The sequence below is a fragment of the Lepisosteus platostomus genome, chromosome 1, assembly GCF_059453375.1.
Source record: "Lepisosteus platostomus isolate fLepPlt1 chromosome 1, fLepPlt1.hap1, whole genome shotgun sequence".
NCBI lineage: Eukaryota > Metazoa > Chordata > Actinopteri > Semionotiformes > Lepisosteidae > Lepisosteus > Lepisosteus platostomus.
The window spans coordinates 55615112-55637789 of record NC_142611.1 but is presented as its reverse complement, the minus strand read 5'-3'; the positions used below and the strand labels follow the sequence as shown (position 1 = coordinate 55637789).

Below are 22678 nucleotides of genomic sequence, written 5' to 3'. Positions count from 1 at the left end.
AAGAAGCTGTCTAAACAAATGCGAAGACCATTTTTGTATGGAAAGGAAGAAGAATTGTATTCTTTCTCATCTTTTTACCATTTTATTAAAATATACAGTAGAGCTTCTTACTATGAGAATATGTGTCTGTTAGTGTCTTTAAAATTCTGTTCTTTTTCTTTCTTTAGCAAAATTAGTGATCCGTTGGGCAGATATCACTCAGCTAGAGAAAAACCCCACCTTACTGTTGCCAGACATCATAAAAGTGAGCACCAGGTCCAACGAGCACATCTTCTCTGTCTTCCTCAATATCAATGAGACCTTCAAGCTGATGGAACAGCTGGCCAACATAGCTATGAGGCAGCTTCTAGACAACAAGGGCTTTGAACAAGACAGGTCTCTGCCAAAACTAAAGAAGAAATCCCCCAAGAAAGTGTCAGCCCTTAAAAGGTGAGTCCCCATGCAACATGGCCATACAGCGTTCACATTTTCGTTTAACATCCCATTTTCTCTTAAGAGATTTAAGGGGCTCAATATCAGTACAAGAGTTTTTCAACATGAAGGATGACCACTATAGTCCGTACATCGCCATCACTTGTGAAGTGTTAAACAACATCAAATATATTTGTGTTAGGTTATGTACAGTATATGGAACTTAACAGCTTCCTTTAACTAGTTATTTTGTTTCTGTGACTGACGTTGTAATCCTTGCATGTGTTGTTCACAATGGTACAACATTATCTGCTACAGCTCTCTGTAGTAGCTTATGTCCATCTGCTTATATATTTTTAATGTACTTATTCTAGTAATAAACCCCAATAAAAGAACTTTACAATCTACGCAATGGCGCATTGCCTGGCAAAGCTGGGTTCAATTCCTGGGGTGCTGTCTGCATGGAGTTTGTATTTTCTCCCCATGGGTTTACTCCCACAGTCCAAGCAGATACAGGTACAGTAGGTTAATTGGCTTTTGGGAAAACTGGCCCTGTTGTGACTGTGTACGTGTTTGTGTCTGTGTGTGACCTGGTATGGAGTAGCGTCCTGTCCAGGGTGTATCCTGCCTTCCACCCATTGTAGCCAGGACAGGCTCCAGCTCCCCCGCAACTCGGTATTGGACAAAGCAGTTAGAAAATGGATGGGTGGATGGATTACCCTTGGGGGTGGGATGTTGCATCAGGATGGATAAGATTTTAAGTCCTCATGTTGTTTCCTGCAGGGATCTGGATGCAAGAGCCAAGAGCGAGCGCTACAGGGCCTTATTCCGGCTGCCCAAAGATGAGAAACTAGATGGACACACAGACTGCACCCTTTGGACTCCCTTCAACAAAATGCACATTGTGGGCCAGATGTTTGTTTCCACTAATTACATCTGCTTCACCAGTAAAGAAGAGACACTGTGCAGCCTCATTATTCCACTCAGAGAGGTGAGCAGGCTTGGGGCCTGCCATGAGCATGGAACCCAAAGAGTTAAAAGATAAACACTTTTGACTCAGAGCAATATCTTTTTCACAGCAATATTGTTTTATCAGGCCTAAATAGGAACGTGGCACGGTAAGGGTAGAAACCTTTTCATTTGACATTTGTGTAGTTGCCCCATCAAAGTTCATTTTAAAAAAAATTCTTTGAGTAGGCGGTTGCTATACAATCTGCCACCCGAGGCTTTGCAGCAGTAATGACTGGTAATGTCTTTGGTTTCTTTTCTGTAATTGCATTTCAGTAGGCTCTGTGAGCACTGTAAAGACATTTTTTAGACCAAAGCTTCATTAAATGTCAGTAGCGTCTCTCCTAGGAATACCACACAAGCTACATGGAGGTAAAGAAAAAAAAAGAACAGAAATTCACGTTACTGGGTACGATCAGAACACAAATGAGCAAAGAAATGTATATTTAACTCCCATATTAAAATATGTTAATGGAACATTTCTAAAATATATATATATATGTAATATATATATGTAAAAAAAAAATGCAGCATAAACTCCAGTCTTTGTTGTACCAGCACTTATACAACAGTGAGTCAATTCAAGGGGGCTAACAGAATGCTTGCATAAAAAAAGAAAATGGTGAATTTAAAGCAAGGGAAGTTGTGCATTGGTCCAACTTCTACTCAATCATTATGTCCAATTATGGCCAAAGTGTTAGAATATGATATTAAACGATCCTCATGTTCAGCACAGAGACCAGCACCAGAAAGCGTGAGTGAAAATTAAGAGAATATAAGGAGTAACAAAAGGAAGCATGTCTGTACACAAAGGATTGTTACTGTGTGGAGTAAATGACAAAATCATGGTATTGATGTCAAGTTACTTTGGAGCTACTTTGGAATTTGAAGGGGTTTTGATGGAGTTCTTAACAATATTAATCTACGTAGAAATGTATCCTCTTAGCAATTATGTTCTTTTGATAATATGTTGTTACCTGGATTAATTGTAAACTCAAGTGTCCAGTTAGGAAAATTTGAAGACTGAGAAAGAGCAGCAGCTGATTAAATATGTCCAGGTGGAAGCTGCCTGATGTTTATCTGCTTTAGTGACGGTTGCTGTTGCTAAGGAACACAGTCTTCCATGCATGCTGGCATTAGATAGCTTGTTGGATATATATACACATACTCAGGATTCACTCTCTATGTGTGATGCAGATAATATTCAGATGTATAAAAGTATTCAGTATCATAAAAGTGTGTACACTGTACTTCTGTCATCATATTTTCAGAGTTGATTGTCTTTTCCATTATGGTGTCAATGATAAATTCTTAACATTTGTTTAAAAAATAGCATGGCTTGAACATCACTTTCTCTGTAAGAAATAGTTAACTAATAGTTAATAGGTGAACAGCTTGCTTCTAAGTAGTTTCCTTTATTGCACTATTAAGACTATATATAAAGACTTTAATTTAGATTTGTTTTTCTCTGATTGTGTCTGGATTCCCTAAAAAACAACAAAATAACCTTGGAAACAGGGTAATTAATAAATTCATTGTTTACGAAGCTCTGGTAACTTGGTATCCTTAATTAGAAGCTGAAAGATTTAAATTAAATTAGAGTTTGCATTTTCATCTGCCTTCTCAACTTTTTTAGAAGTTTTTAGAATCGGCGTTAGTATGAAAAGCACATTTCTTTTTTGTGTTTAATAACATCACGACTCTTTGTCCTCTTACCAGGTGACAATTGTGGAGAAGGCAGACAGCTCAAGTGTCCTGCCAAGTCCTTTGTCCATCAGCACCAAAAATAGGATGACTTTTCTCTTTGCCAACCTCAAAGACAGAGACTTTCTTGTGCAGAGGATTTCCGACTTCCTGCAACAGACCACATCCAAGATCTACTTTGACAGAGAGATCATGGGAAGTTACAACAGTTCTGATGATGAGGTAGTCTCACTTATTGACCACTTCACTTTCTGAGTTCCCCTAGCCCAAAAACATTATTAATGCAATCTTCAATCCAAGTGATCTGCAGTTCCATTCATAACTTTAACCTCATCATAAAAAAGGTACTCAAAGTGCTTCAGCCTTCGTTGAAGTGCCTCACCCTATCTGGGTGAGACACTGCAGATATTATGTGCCAGATACCCCACGACACTACAGTACTCACAGAGAGCTCAGTCGTTGTTTCACCAACTGAATTAATGGGGAACTTCAGCAAACCAGCAATCCAGCTGGTCAACATTTTAGCAAATTCATTGGTTTGGAAATTCAGGACCAGAGGGAGCAGTGCCCACCAACTGATCCACAAACCTCACTTTAAACAACAATCTGGTATTCCTCTGTGTTCTCATATCCCAGTACTGACCAGGCTTACTTTTGCTTAGCTTATGAGATCAGGCTATAATGTGATCATGCTGTTACCCAATTACTGTTGTTTTACAGAAAAGTTGATGAATATGTCCTCTATCGCAGAAGAAATGGAAAAGATGTGCAATTTTAATTTTAATGCTTTCTTAAGGAAGAATCTCTTAACTTAATCTTTGTTAATTCGAGAATGCTATTTTAACCTTAAGATGAATTGTTACAGAGATGTCATATTTTCCTTTTTGAAGTCAAGGTTTTTAAGTTGGATACTCTTTTAAGTAGTAGTAGTGCAACGGGCTTATACAGGAACAGGAAGAGAAAATAAAATATTTTGTCAATTTTTTTTTGCTCTTCGAGGCTTAGCCCAGGCTGATGTGAAAGCTTGTTTTAATGAGTTAAGGTTTAGAATGACCATTTAGCCCTAGCATTTCCCCTCATTTCATGCCTCTTGCAGCTTTAGTACTTTAGTCCACAAAGCAGCAAGCAGGCACAGTGTCAGTCCTGTTGTATCAGCGAACAGGCCCAGTGACAGTCCTGTTGATTCAGTGAGCAGGCCCAGTGACAGTCCTGTTGATTCAGTGAGCAGGCCCGGTCACAGTCCTGTTGTATCGGTGAGCAGGCCCAGTGACAGTCCTGTTGATTCAGTGAGCAGGCTCAGTGACAGTCCTGTTGATTCAGTGAGCAGGCCCGGTCACAGTCCTGTTGTATCGGTGAGCAGGCCCAGTGACAGCCCTGTTATATTGGCGATCCCAGTGACAGCCCTGTTGTTTCAGGAAGCAGACCCAATGACAGTCCTGTTGTATCGGTTAGCAGGCCCAGTGACAGCCTTGTTGTATCACTAAGTAGGCCCAATGACACCCCTGTTGTATCGGTGAGCAGGCCCAGTGACAGCCCTGTTGTATCAGCGAGTAGGCCCAGTCACAGCCCTGTTGTATCAGTGAGTAGGCCCAGTGACAGCCCTGTTGTATCACTAAGTAGGCCCAGTGACAGTCATGTTGTATCAGCGAGCAGGCCCAGTGACAGCCCCGTTGTACCAGTGAGCAGGCCCAGTGACAGCCCTGTTGTATCAGCGAGTAGGCCCAGTCACAGCCCTGTTGTGTTCCAGGTGTACTCAAGGCAGAGCAGTCTGCTGTCCTGCAGCCCTCAGAGGAGTCTGGGTTCGGAGATAGAGGGAGAGCGCCAGTTCAATCTCAATGATAACAGTGTCCCAACTGCTACCCAGGCCCTTATGACAATGTACCGCCGAAGATCACCAGAAGAATTTAACCCCAAACTGGTAATCTTAATAAGCAAATTCTATCTTTAACAGTTTATTAAGAAAAACAGATTAATTATACAGTGTATTGTTTTCAACATTGTTTTTACAAACAAGTATATTGTAAATATTATTTCATTTAATTTTTGTTTGTCCCTTGACAATTGAATAAATATTCTCCATTATTTTTTGTTTTTTATATTTATTTAGTAGAATTTTGTTTTTCCATTCCAAAAATTCATTCATTAAAATCGTTTCTGTTGTTATAAAATGGTAAAAGTGTAAAAATCACTGGAAGATTGTTTCTGTTTGTTCTCTGCAAAATTGGGAATATTTCCATTATTGCCTCATTGTGACACTTCATAAACTGAAGACAACATTTAATGATGTTGCAGATGTGTTTTACAACATCGATTCTCATTGAAACTTAACTTTTATGTTTAGGAAATAATACTGCTCCACGGTCTGTTTTGGTGGAAATTTGTAATCTATAACATACAGTACATACAGTATGGGTAATCAAACCTTAATGTGAAAATTTTTTTTCAATACATTGACCTCTAAAATGCTTCAGAAATGCAAATACTCAGTTTACAGAATGTGTTTGTGAATCAGCCAAGCTGTTTTTTCCAGAATGAAGGTGTGAACCTTCAGAAAACATATCGCAATTTCTAATTTAAATATGTTAGAACAAATGTTAGAACAAATTAAATGGCGTATAACCAGAAGGGAGAATGTTCTTGCTTTTGGACATTGGTTTGAATGTAAAATTAAAGTTATTACATAAGGTTATATTTTAATGTATATTTAAATATTGTCATGGGGGAATGAAATGTTTCACAACAATCAAAGTGAAACATCCTGAAATCTATTTTTTCTTTTAAATGGTTCTGTTTTAGAATCTATAAATGTACAGTAGCTTCTAAAAGTAAGAAAACAGCATCATTTTCTTATCTGTTGCTCCACATTGAAGCACACAAAACTGGTCATTGTTTTAGCTGCTCCAGCTGATCCTGCCCCACATTACTGGCACATCACTGCAGACTCAACTGACAGTTGTTCCAGATTCAAGGTTTTTCTGTCCATAGAGATTGCTGAGAACATTTGTCATTTTAAATGATAGCTGAGTGGGAAAGTGCTGTAACTTTAATTAAAGAAGTGCAGGTTCCCACCTGACTTTTCAACAGCTCATTGTTGTTGGTCTCCTCTTTCTCGTAACATTACTCATGGTCATACAGTATGTTGTCTTAGCAATCTCCTGCCATATACAGTATCACTTCAATAGGCCTTCTGATCAAAGGCCAAGCTGTGCTTTATATATTACCTGTAAAAAGTAGCAAAATATATTTTTTGGAATGAGATCATAACACACTGGAAGCATTTTTCATTATCAGCCAAAATACAGTATCACTCTACATTATAGTATTATGCTGTATGAACATAATTCTATGTTCTATGAATATAGTATATACATGTTTTGATGGCAATAAAAGTCAGAAGACCATTTGATGTATTACTGGTGAAATTCCTGAAGAAATGACAAATATCCCTTGTTACCATTTTGAAATAAAGCTACTTGCTAACCTCTAATTACATCTAATGTCTTGCAATAAATAGTGAATACATATAAATGTCTGATATTAAGTTTGATCAGCATGTGGAAATTGAAATTAATTTACTTCAAAATTTACTTCAAACAGTCTTTTGGCATGTCTTCAAATCAAAATTGCATGTTATTATTGATACACAGACAACACAGGATGTGTTCTTTATCTGAGAGTTAAACATGCCTAGCTGTAAAAGCTGTTCGGGTGGTTGAACTCATTAGAATACATTGCATATCTTCTAGTGCTGCCACTGTTCACAGTGTGGTTCCCTTGTAATTGTGGTTTAACAAATAAGATCAATTCTAGTAAGTCCTTTCTCCAGAAGAATTGTGCTCTAAGTATTGACCATGTGGTAGCAGTGTAAGTATACATCTAAGTAAGAAATATTCAGACATTTTAATGAAATCAAATTCTAATTCCCATATTACATGAAAGTACTGAAGTTTCGTTTTCCTTTCTGGCATAAAAGTGTGTTTCCAGTAGGGATCCACAGATTAGGATGCACAATTGCACTCATCAGTCTTTCTGAATCTCCTGTCACAGGCGAAAGAGTTCCTGAAGGAGCAGGCCTGGAAGAATCACTTTACAGAGTATGGTCAAGGAGTGTGCATGTATCGCACGGAGAAGACCAAGGACCTGGTCCTGAAAGGCATACCGGAGAACATGAGGGGCGAGCTCTGGCTGCTGTTCTCTGGTGAGTGGAGACCGAGGTGGGGTTTCTCTGGTACAGGTAAAGAACAGTCTGGGGTATAATATCCTGATTGGGGTTGTAGAAACCAAGAAATTCGAGCCTGAAGTGTTCGTTTGTCCAGCCAAGCTTTATTGTATGCATACAAGGAACCACAATAAGCACGATGTAACTGAAGGAAATAGAAACCTTCCTTTGTCATCAGGAGTTTAGTGTAAACATTTACCATTTGGGTGAACATTCACCATTTGGGGGTAAGTACAGGGGGAGAAAGCCTCTGTGATCAAGCAGGCGTGATGGTTACAGAGCCTCTGTGATCAAGCAGGCGTGATTGTTACAGTTCAGCATGTAAAAGCTGTTAGCAGGCTCCATCAGGGTCACATTTTGGGGAACACAGAAAACTTGTGTGTGCAGTCTGTTGAAGTTTGCTAAAGAGAAGTTAAGTGATTTCAGTTTGCTCCTAGTGCATAGTATTTCATGGAAATATGTGGCAACTTTCAAAACCAAAAACAAGATCTGAAAAACCAAATTCAATTAAATTCACACTCCATCCCAAAAGCTCCACATATTACAAGCCCAGCCTTTTCCTTTCAAGTGGTGATGTGGGAGCATTTACAGTAATTGTAGCTTTGCATGGAGCTATTTTCCTTGTGTTATGTGGCTCATGGTAAACTTTCAGAGCACAGAGGCTATTAAGGAAAAATAATAAGCACTGAATAGTCAGTTATGCAGTGTTGAACATTCTTCAACACAATAAAGTGGCATACTTTCCAAACGAAAGAGTTATATCATTAGTAGTGTGCTTTTTGTACCACAAATTGTAGTCATGATTTTAGGATGTTTTGGGCAGCAGTCCTTTTGCTGGTTAGAAAAAAATGTAGCCATAGTATACTTGTTGTTTAAAACTCAACAAAAACATTAAAAGTATATCAATTTTCCTTTTGTTATACAGAGGGTTATTCTGTGTATGTGGAGTCCCTTTTAAGTAATATAGGTTGCAGCAAAAATTCTGCTGTGCACCACTTGCACATAATAACCTTCAGAAATACTTTGGGGTATTTTTAGATCAGCCTGTAATACAGGATATCACTAGCTGACCTTGGGTATATGGCTTGAAACTGTAGGGGGGAGAAAAAACTATTTTTCTCTGATTGCAGATTTGTACTGTTTGCTGTGCTATTAAGTTAGAAGCATCAATAAAGCAGATTCAAAGATACATCCCTTATGTCTCATAGAACAATAGGCAACCAGACAAGCTGTTTTTCTCTCCTCTCATTTGGTAATCTTTATTATATTCTTTCTCATTTGTAAATCTTATGTGTTCAAAAAAGAATAGAAGCATTAAAGAGTTCACTTCCGATGTTTACCTTCTTATTATCTTCTGTGTGTCAGATAGTACTGTCTGCTTAAGTGATAGTTGTATTTTTTTAAGTTGTCTGGATGCATAGTCTTATTATTAACCAGCTGTGCACAAATGACTCAAGTGACTTCTGTTTTTGGAAAATAGTACAGTGAAAGGAAATAAAGCACTCTGTCCTGTGAGGCGCATCAAGGAAGAACAGCATGATTTCTCTAGCATGGAAGGAGCTGTCTTAATTCTACTTTAAGTAATTAATGGTTTAGCTGTATGCAATGAAACAGCACAGTGGGGGAGAACGTCTAGGGAACAAAAAACTTGTATATGCACACCTCTTATAACGGGTGCATGTTTTTTATGTTTTATTTTTTCTGTTTCAGTATTCTTTTAGTTTTAGTTTTTTACTCGTCTCCTAAAATAAACGTAGTGCCAAAAAAACATCTCTGTGAAGTAGGTTGTGGTGGCGCCTCTCTCTGCAGGAGCTATCAATGAGATGGCTACTCACCCTGGTTATTATGAAGATCTGGTGGAGAAGTCAATGGGTAAATACAACCTGGCTACGGAGGAGATAGAGAGGGACCTCCACCGCTCCCTGCCTGAGCACCCTGCCTTCCAGAATGAGATGGGGATTGCAGCCCTGAGACGGGTGCTGACGGCTTATGCTTTCAGGAATCCCAACATTGGGTACTGCCAGGTAGATTAATATATCCCTTCCACGTTATTATTTAAATCATACAGTATGAGGCTAGACTATCACGCAAGCATAACTGATGCATTTGGGAGTGTTTCATAACAGACTAATTTCATTTTAATGTGAAATTAAAAGTGGGTGTTCTTTTTCACTGCTTAAAAAAGTTTATTGTTATGCTTTTTGCAACAGTATAACAGCAATATGCTGCCCAGCTGTTGCCCTGCTGATATTCCTTGGATTTTGCAGTGGCTATGTTGATTTAAATGCTGGTGCGCCTTGTTGTGGTCTCTGCTTCCTGCATAGTGATGGTCTGCCATGTTCTCACTGCTGAGTGCTGTGCTTCTTGCAGGCCATGAATATTGTCACCTCAGTTCTGCTACTCTACGCCAAGGAAGAGGAAGCCTTCTGGCTCCTGGTAGCTCTTTGTGAGAGAATGCTGCCAGACTACTACAACACAAGGGTTGTCGGTAAGTACTGTTTCCTCGATTTGATGCAGTCAAAGCTTCTAAAGCCCCCTGGTGTACAGAAGTTTCAGGTCTGTGGTATTTTATGAGGGCAGTTCAGTGAGCTATAAAGCCTGCTTATTTTTTTAAGTTTACACAGCTGACAGAGTATTTTAATGTGTGAGCAAATGATACAGAAATTGTGCCTTGTCATATATTAGATAAGCCTCATATGTTAATGAAGACTCACACTGAATAGTACATTACAATAGCTTGCAAAGCATAAACTGGTCATTTATATGAGGCTTGAAAGTTGTGTTAACCCATAAAATGGATGATCTGAGTGTTATCAGTTCTCAACCTCAGCACTTGTAGGTCTGTATTTCCACTTCAGGCTGACCTTGGTTTCTGCCTTTATGAAATAATTCTGATAGTATACATACTCATTTGGTACTTGGTAGCACAAAGGAAAGGTCCCTGCTGTAGACACTAGCGTTGTATCTCAAGTAAGTTTTTACCTGAGTTTCTCCAGTCCACCCTGCTGTGTAAGTGGCGGCCAGCAATGCTGAGGGAGAATACTCTGAGATGGACCGCCGCCCCGTCCAAGGGGGAATCGCATACCCTCTCATCCGCTTAATGCCACGGGAACCACGATAAGCTCTGGTCAGCTGACCTGATGTGGCTTGGATCAGGATGGGACCTCTCTACATACTTATTTATTTCCAAAATGGGAGTGCCAGAAGACTGTACCTGTTTCCACAGCTGCAGATGAAGTATTCTGATGTATAACTCCAGATTGGATCGGGATGTCCAGTGTGGATTTCTCCGCCCTGGCTGTGTCGCTCATTGTGCATGTCCTTGTGCTCCCCAGGGGCGCTTGTTGACCAGGGGGTATTTGAAGAGCTAGCCCGGGAGTACGTGCCTCAGCTCTATGACTGCATGCAGGACCTAGGAGTGATTTCCACCATCTCGCTCTCCTGGTTTCTGACGCTCTTTCTCAGCGTCATGCCCTTTGAGAGTGCCGTAGTGGTGGTGGACTGCTTCTTCTACGAGGGCATCAAAGTGATCTTCCAGTTGGCTCTGGCTGTGCTGGATGCCAACATCGACAAACTGCTGAACTGCAAAGATGATGGAGAAGCCATGACTGTTCTGGGCAGGTGAGAGACAGTTGTAGTACAGTAAAACTGGGTTTTTCTTCCTGTTTTATTCTGTGCTGCAAAATGTGCAGATATAAGCACTTTTATTTCCTTTACTTTACTACTTTTGGAGCTTCTTAGCCCATTTTTTTCTCATTCTTCATTATTATGTATAACCCTTATACACTATACAGTATATACTGTATAGAAATCATATACTGAACACCACAAGAAACAATGCTCCAATTATGCATGTATATTTTTTAACAATAATACAGTATGCTGATTCTGGATATTGATTAGGTGTTTGGGCATTATCAGTCCTTGATGTTGATCATGGCCATTGTGATGTTCTGAGCTGGAGTGTCAAGCCACCACAGAACTCCACTTGTAGTTAATTGATGATGACCTGAATGCATGGCAATACATTCATCAAGTCCCAAGACCTCACTTGCTCTGCAAGAGGGCTCATCCTGATGTGACATCAGCATTTCAGCAGGATAATGCACATCCTTAACAAGGGCTTTTTAATAGGAATGTGATCTTTATGCCGTGTGTGGGCTCCATTGAACATTTGTGGAATGACCTGGGATGACGTGTGACAACTTTGGGCTGAAAGACCACTGAACAATCATATGCTTGTCTAGGCTCTTTGAAAGTAACGAGACTGAATCCCACTACACAAGTTTCTGCGACCTGATGTTATATAGCTGTGTTGCAGATATATAGTACCGCTCATTTTCTAGTACGACTCCAGCCATGGCCACACACTGTGACCCTGTAACACATACATTAAATAGGTTGGTGATCAACACTGTTGATGATGAATATGAATTGGCATAATGCAATTCTATTCAATAAAGTGTTGATGCAATAGCTACAAAAAGGTATAATCTTAAAATGATAACTGTGTGCACTTTTTACTGTCGTTAGTGATACAGTAGGTGTCTTCTGATGCTCAGTGTATTACTTGTTATCATCCTGTATTCAGAGGCTTTCTAGTTTTGCCAAAATTGTGTGTCCATTTTATTTAGTTTGTGGTAAAACCGAATGGAGTTAGTTTGCAGTTTCCAGTAGGCAGTGTGGCAATCTGAATGTGGCTGTGTGAATATCCACTGTTCAGTGACAAGGGAATTATCCTCCTATATACTGTGCCATTCGAAGAGCCAGTGGCTAGACCTTTATATCCTGTGTTGCAGGTACCTGGACAGTGTGACTAACAAGGACAGCACCCTGCCCCCAATCCCCCATTTGCACTCTCTCCTCACTGACGATGGGGAGCCCCACCCTGAGGTGGACATTTTCAAGCTGGTCAGGAGCTCGTATGAGGTGAGGGCCACCAGCACTGGTATTTCATCCACCTCGTAATTAGACTGAGTGGTCTGAAGGTGTATCTTATTTAGTGTACTTACCGTACATAGTAATTACATTTAGTGTACTTACATTTATTATCTTACATAGTGTCAACTGAAGATCATCTGATGGTGAGCCTGACTCCTGTTTTTCTTGAATGCTTTGTAGAATTTGTTGTTTCTAGCTAAGAACCCAAAGCTTTGCAAGGCAAAAGTAGCTTTTGTGCTGATGCTGATATATATTGAAAGGTTTCTGTCATGTGTTTTGTTTCTGTTTGTTTTCTGTTTCAATATCTTCCTGTTCCTCTACATTACTGTATATCTGAGCAAACAGTACACACTTACAATTTAAATACAAAGGCACTTTTTATCATTTGTAAAGCTTATAAAAAAGTGTTACATGAACATAATGTTATGAATCTTTTTTTGCATTATTAGAGGGGAAGGAACCTGACAGTTGAGTCATTAGTATACATTTAGTACAATGCTGGAAGAGATACATGCTCATTTGCAGTTTCGCTTTTTACCTAGTTTTCATTTTGCTTAATTAGTTTTAACCTGGCAAAAACTTCCTTATTTAAACACAGTTGTGTGAAGACAATAAAACTGAAGGTGTTACATATATACTGCAATATATATGCAGTGCAGTGCAGTGTTCTGTGAACGGACACATCTTTTGTCTAAAGAAGAGTTCAGCCTGGTATAGTGTTTCTCATTCTTTCCAGTGTTCCTAAAGCAGTTTTGTTTATCTTCTTTCATAAAATAGGAAGCTGAGCTGTCATCTCTACTTGAATTAGATGACTAATCACCATTTTTCAAGTGTTCTGTAATTTAGTTCAGTACTTTATGATCTGCCATCATAAAATGCATTTTATTGCATTAATTACAGTCATTATCTGAAGGACTAGTTAAATAATGTTTTTTACAACTTTCTTTACTTTTCCATTCATCCATCTGTTTTCTGTGTACATTTCCTGGGAAAGGTCATGGCTTATACATATTTGGTATGTTAGAAATATGAAGATATGTTGGTAATGTAGGTGGTATTTTACTGTAATCAAATTTCTGTTTTGCAAAGCTAAGATTCATTTTTTGCAATTTCCGTTATGTTACTAAAATAAAGAGGCACAAAGAGGAACTTCAACCTTGCTTTGCCCCTTTTGTAAATACCTACCCATTGCTTGAAAAGTACATACTGTACATAGCACACTACACATCATGCGATACTTTTCTCTTCCCGTTGACATACTGTACAGTTCATGTCAGCTGAAAATTTTCTTTCGCTTGCTGAAATCTATCTTAACTTTGATATCTGTGTTTTTATTATGCAGTTTTAGTGCATCTGTGCCCCTAGAAACCCTATAATTAAAAATAAAAAGAGTCATGACCAGAGTAGTGTGAATGTCAGAAATAAGGCATCTAACACTGCACAGCTGTTTTATACAATCAGACATAAAGCAAGTGTTTTCCTGTTTGTGAATAGAAGCACTGTTAAATATCCAGATTAATAGACGCTGATGGCTCATTCTCACAGAGAGATTTTTTAAGACCACATGATTTTATCACTTGTTGTGAGTCACTAAATTATGTGATGTGCTTGTCTCCAAAGCATGGCTGTGTGAAAATGCATAACATTAAAAAAATATTAATAGATATTGTTCATCAGCAGAAACAGTCTGTGTATCGACAAAATTGAAATATTAAATGCACTGCACATATACTCTTAATTATCTAATTTTGTCCTCAGGTCTTGCTGTTCGTTAAACGATACAATAGGGTTGCAGCCTCAGGTTATACTGTGCATCCCCTGCATTTAATGGACACTCTAGCAAGTGGTGCCTGCTGTAAAGACAAGGATTAACTGATTAAAGACACAGAATGTGAAAAATTTTCTTAAAGCTCTCATGATATCAGTTAAGGTGCTTTTGTAAACTGAAGTTGAATTTCTGTTTTCCTGTGCTATATTTTTATTAGTTTATCTTGACCACTGTCTTTTGCAGAAATTTGGAACCATCAGAGCAGATGTGATTGAACAGATGCGTTTCAAACAGAGGCTGAGAGTGATCCAGACCATTGAAGACACTACAAAACGCAATGTGGTAAAATCCAGTTTTTATTGTGAAGTCTTGTAGGAATTTAGATGTTTACATACAGTAGCTTGTATAGGAGAATCTCGGGACCCTTTTCTTCTTATAGTTTATTTTAGTTTTATTCATGGCTTTGTGTGAAGCTTTAATTAATATCAGAGTCATAATGCATTTTGGTATTAATGGAGTTTTTTTTACAGGTCCGAACTATTGTGACTGAAACGGCATTCAGCATTGATGAGCTTGAAGAGCTCTATGTTTTGTTTAAGGTAAAACATGAGAATTGCCCACACTTTTTACACTACCCACTCAAGAATCCTTAGTGTTTGGTGGCGAACACTAACACAAGTTCTGCACTGTTGTGGCAAAATATGAATTTTTGCTGTCGACTGCAGTGTTGAGTTGTAGTCTAGTTGTCAGTAAGCTAAATAAATAATGTGCAGCTGTATAGTCCCCATTATTTTAACAAAGGAAAACAAAACTGCGTCAAGAGTAAACTAGCTTTTTAAAAAAAAATTTGCAGTGACATCCCCCAGTAAAACCACGTGTTTAGGAATGTTAATGGAGAAGTCAGGCATAAAATGCTTTGGCTTAACGTGCTTGCCTGAGGGTCAGCTCACTGGCTGTAGGATGAGGAAGTCAGGAGCCCCGCACAGAGAGAGAAGAGCAGCACCAGGCTGCTGTAAAGGAGGAACTGTAGAGGAGGATAGAAGCAGGATGAAGAATGTCAGCAAGAAAGAGACTGGCTAGGGTACTTATGATTATGATTTAGTGATTTAGTGTAGTGGAAGTGAAGGAGAACTGATGTCTTAACTCGCAAACTATAGTTGAAAACTCCATTGATTTCAGTTGTGCTTTCTAAGGCATTTGTGAGTGTACATATGCTGTATAACAATTCTCTTAAATCAATTGAGAGAATGAGATTAGCTTTAAGTGCTTTAAAGGAGCAACACACTATGCACTGGGTGGATGTGTTCCAGATGGTGTTTGATGTCAAGTGAGCTATTCCTGAAATGATGCCCCTGCGTAGCATGAGATTTTCAAAAATACACTCTCAGCTTTCTCATAAATGAAAGTCAGAAGCTTTGGAAAAAATGCAAGTGAAAAAAGTGTTAATTCTGATTCTGAGAAGATATGGGGAATATTGCTTGGGTGTGTTGCTTTGCTTTTGTAGTAGAGATCATGGTGATACATTGTGGACAAAAAAGTGTCTGGCTGATTATGTACTATATTTACATTTTTCTACCCTTACTATTTTGTTGAGGGGTTGTTGAAGGTATCCTGCATTGCAAACGTTCTAGAGGGCTGCACATTTACCTTAAAGCTAGTTTAGAGTGACCTCAGATCACCTTTATGTGTGTGTGATACAGCGCTGAAGTGCATTTTTGTTTCTTTATGTATACTGACAGTCACCAGCAAACTGAATGTTTCACCCACATTAAAAATTGTTTAAATATGTTATATAGACCTTTATATATTGTGTTAATGAAGGTGCTAAAAAAGATTTTATTGATTTATATTTTATTGTCTGGAATAATCATAGAGCAGTGATTGTTTTAATTTCAGATTAAATTAGTCAATATCCAAAGTTTTAAGGGTAAGAATATTGAGTATCGTTATTCACTCCTGCACAATCATGTACACTGTTACTATAGAAACTAGTTGTCTTTGTACACCCTCATGCTCCCTGCTGATTAAGACTGCTATGGTTACAGTCTAGTTCTTATAAAGACAACATTATATTGGTATTGTTATTTGCCTGCTGCAGGCAGAACATCTGACAAGCTGCTATTGGGGTGGAAACAGCAATCCCACTGACAGGCATGACCCCAGCCTGCCCTACCTGGAGCAGTATCGCATTGACTTTGAGCAGTTCAAGGGCCTCTTTGGGCTTCTCTTTCCGTGGGCCTGCGGGGCTCATTCTGATTCGCTGGCCATACGCTTCTTCAGGCTGCTGGACCAGAACGGGGACTCCTTCATCAACTTCAGAGAATTCGTCACTGGCTTGAGTAGGTCCAACTCCCTCTGCCTTTGAGCGCTAGTGTAACAAATATGCAAATATTTTAACAAGACAGGGTGTATTTAAGATAGCCTTTAGTTTTGTTAGTGGTGTGTTCCCAGTAACATGGATAGAGTCTGGAATGCTATTGAATTCAGGGCTAATGAACTTTGAACCTTGCTCATAAAGTACCTATGTTCATCAGTGGTTGCCAGGCAACCCCTGAACCAGGTGACCAGGAAAAAAAAGACAGGCTACCTGATGTTATATGCACTCTTCCAGCAGATTTCCCCCTCTTCCCACTGTCTTGCACATTTTAAATCAGAATTGATTTAGAACATTGTCTTGGCTACATTTATTTTATAATTATAGGTATCCTTATAATTGCTATCTTGATTTTAAAATGCAGCAGTAAGTTGTTTGAGTACACATTAGTGCACCTTGCAATTTTGTACACTTAATCTGTAAAGAGGTCGTTTTTTCTGGATTTCGCAATGTCCACAGAAACTGATTTGTTAAGTGCTTTTTTTTCTTTGTTTAATGTCGCTTTCTATTGTTGTGTTTTATAAAGTACAAAGTATATAGGTCATTGTGGTTTGCACTGTATCTGCCTACACTACCTAGGCCATTAAAAGAAAGACATTTTCATTTAGAGGTCACATATGCTGTCTCCTGCTTTTCTCCTGCTTAGTGGTGTAAAGAGATCTAGATATATGTGTGGTACAGTATGAGCCTGTGGATAAATCCACAAGATTTATGTTTTTGTTTACTGATTTGACAGAAAGATGTAGACTGTAATAAAAATGTAATGGATTTATACTTACCCAGATATTTATATTTACCTAGATATTTTTGTTGTAGGTGTGCTTTGTCATGGGGATTTGACAGAAAAACTGAAGCTGCTTTATAAAATGCATGTGTTGCCTGGTAAGTAAATGTTCATGAATCATTTGATCTTCCTATACAGGATTAGGACTGTAACATTATTTTCTGTGTTTTACTTGTCTCTTTTCAAGTTAAATTATGTAACTGTCTTGAGATAATGGGAGGATGTGGAGAAAAAACATAATTTCCCTTTCATGATACACCTTCGTGTTAGCAGAACTAATGCAAATTAGAGAAACAAGTGAAATCACTTTAAAGTGTGATTTCCATTTGCTTTTTAGACATTTTTCTAAACTTAAATTTAAATAGAAAGAAAATTGATATATTCAGTAGAGTATGATGCTGTACTATTATGGTTTATGATTTATTGTGTTCTTTTAATGGACAATAAACTTTAATAAAGTTTGTGTATTTATGTGCTTACATAAGCTAGTTCTTGTGTACATTATATGACTTTTAAATGCTATCTTGGGCTTAGTTTTGGATTAGTTTTAAAATAAAGTTGTCGTTTTGTTTTCTTGATGACGATATCCTAATGACTGCCGGAGAAGAGTGGTTGTGTCAGTCTTGAATATTCCCCCAGCAGAAACATATTTGATTTGTTATTGTTACAAGACACAGGGCAGAAAATAATCGAGCATTACACAAAGTGAGTTCTTTTACTCTCCTGCACAGCTCTGATGACAGAGTAACAATTAGGTCCAAACATACAAGGATATGCAAATATTTATTCAAATTTACAAAACTATGCTACAGTACCATTGATTACACTATAGACAATCTGTTAGACTGAAGTAACGTTCCAGGGTTTATATTTTAGATCCGTGTTCCCAATCTAGGGATTCACAGGACCCACACAACTGCTGGTTTTTGTTCTAGTCAAACCCTCGGTTACCACAAACCCTTCATGGACTTAAGATTAATTTGAACTGTTTATTCCCAGCTCTTAATCATGTTGGAGCCTTAACTGTTGTATTTTTTAAATAAAATCCTAAACTCGTGACTGTGTGCAAATATTCAAATGATGCAATTTTGTTGGATCAAGTAAAGCTTCAATGATCTAATGAAGGTGGCATGGAATGAAAGCCAGCAGGTGTGTGGGTCACCAGAACCACTGCTTTAGACATTCAGAATTTCAAAATAAAACATCTCAACAGGTCAAACAGAGAAAACCTGTACCCTAGGAAAAATGGATGCTACCTGGGACTAGAGCTGGGCGATAATTCGATAACGATACTTATCGCGATATAATTTTCCTCGATATAATTTTAACAAAAGTTCGATAAATGTTCGATATATATGTTTATGCTTTGCGCATGATATGCGCATGCGCACAAAATACTGCGCGAGGGCGGGTGCGTGCTGCAGACAGGGCAGCTAACAGATTTGTTTAATGTTTCTGCTGTTTGGAAAGTATTTGTTGTGTTCTTAGAATAAAGAGTTGTTTAATTTACCAATTAACTGTCTGGTTTCTTTAACTTTCACTCAGGAGAAAAAATCTGCCTTTAAACTTGAAAGAAATAATGATTTGACATTTATCGCGATAATTATCGATATCGACTGATATGAACATTTTTAGGGTGATAATGTTTTTGGCCATATCGCCCAGCCCTACCTGGGACTAAATCTCCCTTTGTAAAACATAACAATGCATCACTAAATGGAAAATAACGTTATTAGCTTGAGAATTGTGCAATATAGGAAATCAGAATGTCCTAAAATTAGTAAGACAGCGATCTCTCTTTTAATAATGCCCAGTATTCTTCATGATGATGAATTTACCTGGTTAGAGAAAGGAACTCTCCCACAGTACAGCTTTGGAGTAGATAAATGGTGAAGTGCTACAATGTTGAGTGTTGATGAGTGCTGTTCTCCATTCCTCTCTCTTTTCCTTCTTCCCTTTCTTCTTCTGGTCTTGTCTTGATGCTGAGACAGAATCCTCTGCGGGTTAGATTAATGGCCTCCCGCTGTTGTTATTCTTTATTGTGACCGTCTTAATAATTACAGTGAAATTAATTATCCTGAGTAAATCATTTGGAACACCCTTTGATAATCTGTGACTTCCTTTAGGTTTACTTGACACCAAGAAAAACAGTGTCAAACAATTAACTTTGCACCTTCTGAGTAGGGCAATCAATCCGAGCGGTGAAAACATTACAAACTTCAGGGGTCCTCCACCACCAGTCCCAACGTTGTTACAGAATCAACACAGAAGATAATTTACATTTTTAAAATCCTGTTATGCAGATCGGCTGTGCTTTGCGCTACCCATGACAGTTAGAGAGGACAAATTCTGGGCACTGTGGAGAAACAATGACATAGTAAAGTTTGAAGAAGAGACATGAAAAGCTTATTATTCTCCCACAACAGGATAATGACTCCCGGGAGTTTATTTCGACAGGTTTCATGGAAATAAAGTCATATGCGTGGTGCAGTTTTATTTTAAATATTTTCACATATATCCCAGCTCATTAGTGTGGCTGAATGCTGAAAACAATTCACTCTCACCAGGTTGCTTGGCATTGTTGATACTTCTGCAGTAGATTGTAGTTCTGAGTTTTTATACTTGTATACCACAGGAATACTGGGAATATTTTGTTGAGAAAACCATTTTTTCATAGAGAAATGTGTTGTGTGATATCTTCTTTCTCTTCATCAAGGGAACTGGGAATGAAAATTAGTCATTATTATTACATCTCTTATTACTATCAATAGACATTACTGAGATAGGAAAAGAGCTAGTTACTGTAAGTACTTTTTTGTCAGATTTACATTTTACTGAAATGATTGTGGTTCAGTGTATTTTAGTGAAATTTTAGTTGAATTTTTTAGTTCTTTTCTTTTCACTTTATGACTGAAATTTAAATATGTCCCTTATTTTTGAAGATCACAGTTATTCCTTTTCACCACATACTTTTTGTCAAGAATTGACTTCATTTAAGCTGTGAACTGTCTTAGAATTATTGTTAATTTTTTTTCCCGTGACCTACAGAGCCAGCTCATGAGCAAGAGGAACCAGATTCTGCTTTTGAAGCTACCCAGTATTTCTTTGAAGATATCACCCCCGAGACTTCTCTTGGTATGTCTGTAGATCTTGGTTGCTGGAAGAAAATGTCATGTTGATCATGCAAAGATCATTATTTCTTCGTAAGGCTAGTCATCTGTTCATTTTATACACTCTTCTGATCAACATGAATACCCACTAACAGCTTTCCAGATTAGCTCATCATCACGGCATTTTTGTTGAACTACACAGGAATTAACAAAAACAGAATTCCTAAGGAACTATTTTAAGATTGATTTATAATTTCTTTTAATGTTACTGTACCCCAAATTTTCTGAAAAATATGCAAAGAAGACTATACAGTTTAATCAGTTTATTATCTTCTTTATTTAATCAAAACATTGATTTTATTCACGTATGTGTTACCTTGTTTACAGGGCTGGATCCAAAGTCTAAAAATGATAAAGATGATGGTTTTGTAACAGTCACCTTCAAAACTGAAAAAGGTAAATAATATATAAAAGTATGTTATATGTATAAGGAATATTTTCTTACTATTAAATATTAATGAATGTTTTAGGTTCTTAACAAGGAATATTAAAGTTCTCTCTATTAATTTAGTTTTGCAACCTACTGCCTGAAGCCTTGACAGGGTTTTGAATATAACAGTTTTCAGGATTAAGATGGTTTAAATCTCATCCAGAATCCAGGATAATTTAGGATTGCTTTATAATGTGTTTACAATCTGCAGAGAGATGCTCTTGACTGAACATAGGTTAATTAAATGTACTCTTATTACAGTGACAGATATAACTTCAATGAAATATGGGACTTAAATTAATAGAGAATCTAAAAGTATCTGTAAGTGTGTGAAACTGGGGATTAATGTTCTGTGCAGTTCGGAGTGCAGTCATGGTTTTTAGTAGTTGTTTTTTGTAGTGTGAGAAATTAATTGTTAGTTTAATTGGTTAATTTTTTTCTCTAAATTGGTAAAAAAAATGTAAGAAAGAGTTTTGTGAATTGTCACATATGTCCTAATCAAGTTGCACTGTACAGATGATTACTGTGTGGTCCAGATTATTAGATGGATATTCTGAAAATAGTTCCATTTATTATGTCCTACAGCTCTTCTCACTGCAAAAAAGTCTGGTTTTTGTAACAGAAAACAGAAACTCCTTAGATATATAATTTTCAAAATACATGAAAGCCTGCAACCCCTTATGCTTTACATGAATTTGATTTGTTGAATGCCACCCTTCATCATAAAAAACAAATTCTCTGTTAATATCACTACTAGGCAAAGTACTGTACAACATCATGAAAATCACTGAATGAGAAACACATGCACTGCTTTAGGCACAGTGGGAAAAAAAACACAAGAGGCAGTACAAACAAGAGCAAGCCATTAGGTCTGTCTAACTTGTTTGCTTAATTGGAGCAAATTGATCAAAGTATCTCATTTGGCTCTTTAAAGAAGCCAGGGCATGAGCTTAGAAAACATGGCTTGGTAGCTTGTTCCATGCTCTCACAATTGTTTGCATAAAGAATAGTGGTTCATAATGGTTCTTGGTTTTACTTTCCACAGATGTCCTTTAGTTTGTGATCTGTGAGTACGTGACAGTAACATTCTGGTTCACATTTCTTTCTCTTTGCAGTTAAAAAGACACACACTCCTGACTATCGGACCTATTTACGGCTATGGAACCAAGAGAGCAAGTCAAAATTGGAGAACATGAAGGAACTGCCTAAACTGAACCAGGTAATTTGCCATGCTCAGGTCGCCTTTAGAGTAATGAAGATTCAGGTTTATTACCACGTGCAGTACATTCCAACACTGTGTCAAACAGTGACAGTAAAACAGGTGGTGAAGAAATATGCATGGTATCTATAAATGGGATTTTTAGGCAGCAGTGTAGAATAGCAGTTATGGGTCTGGACTTCAGACTTGAAGAGTTGTATGTTCAGATCCAAGGTGGAATATTTTTACTGTACCCTTGCTCTAGTAAATACACTGCTCTATCAGTGGGTCTCCATTTCATCAGTGTAAATGAGTTTCTTTAACTGATCTGGTAAAAGAAAGAAATAAAAAATGTGCCTTGGATTGCATTTCAGTTTGTAAGAAATTAAAAACTTATAGACTACAAGGAATGTATATCAATTTTAATAACTGAGGAGTCATTTGAGGTTCAGTACTTAATTGTACTGATTTATAAAAGTTTTATAATATAGTCTTTGTATAGGAAATTGTTCTCAGCTCTCTCTGTTGTAAAAATTGTAAGCCAAAGTCCAGTATTTCAAATTTAATCTTTAAATACCAGATGAGTTCAATTGTTTCAATTTGTGCAGTAAGTGAGTGAAAACCATTCTGACAGTTAAAGCTATTAAACTCATGTATCTATAGAAATCATC

The 22678-nt window shown here is 37.7% G+C and overlaps 1 protein-coding gene across 2 annotated transcripts in view; it reads left to right on the top strand.

Moving 5' to 3' along the window:
• The window catches only part of tbc1d9 (TBC1 domain family, member 9 (with GRAM domain)), a 43762-nt gene that overhangs the window by 18986 nt on the left and 2098 nt on the right, over positions 1-22678 (top strand). The window contains exons 5-20 of one of the 2 annotated variants that reach the window (XM_088632969.1): positions 168-429; positions 1195-1402; positions 3139-3345; positions 4871-5041; positions 7171-7321; positions 9152-9366; positions 9713-9830; positions 10678-10963; positions 12142-12271; positions 14295-14393; positions 14582-14650; positions 16150-16390; positions 17242-17307; positions 20258-20344; positions 20707-20775; positions 21925-22028. In XM_088632969.1, the coding sequence (XP_088489095.1) occupies positions 168-429; positions 1195-1402; positions 3139-3345; positions 4871-5041; positions 7171-7321; positions 9152-9366; positions 9713-9830; positions 10678-10963; positions 12142-12271; positions 14295-14393; positions 14582-14650; positions 16150-16390; positions 17242-17307; positions 20258-20344; positions 20707-20775; positions 21925-22028 (2483 nt within the window). The remainder of the gene's footprint in view (positions 1-167; positions 430-1194; positions 1403-3138; positions 3346-4870; positions 5042-7170; positions 7322-9151; positions 9367-9712; positions 9831-10677; positions 10964-12141; positions 12272-14294; positions 14394-14581; positions 14651-16149; positions 16391-17241; positions 17308-20257; positions 20345-20706; positions 20776-21924; positions 22029-22678) is intronic. The other variant, XM_088632977.1, reaches the window with a different exon arrangement.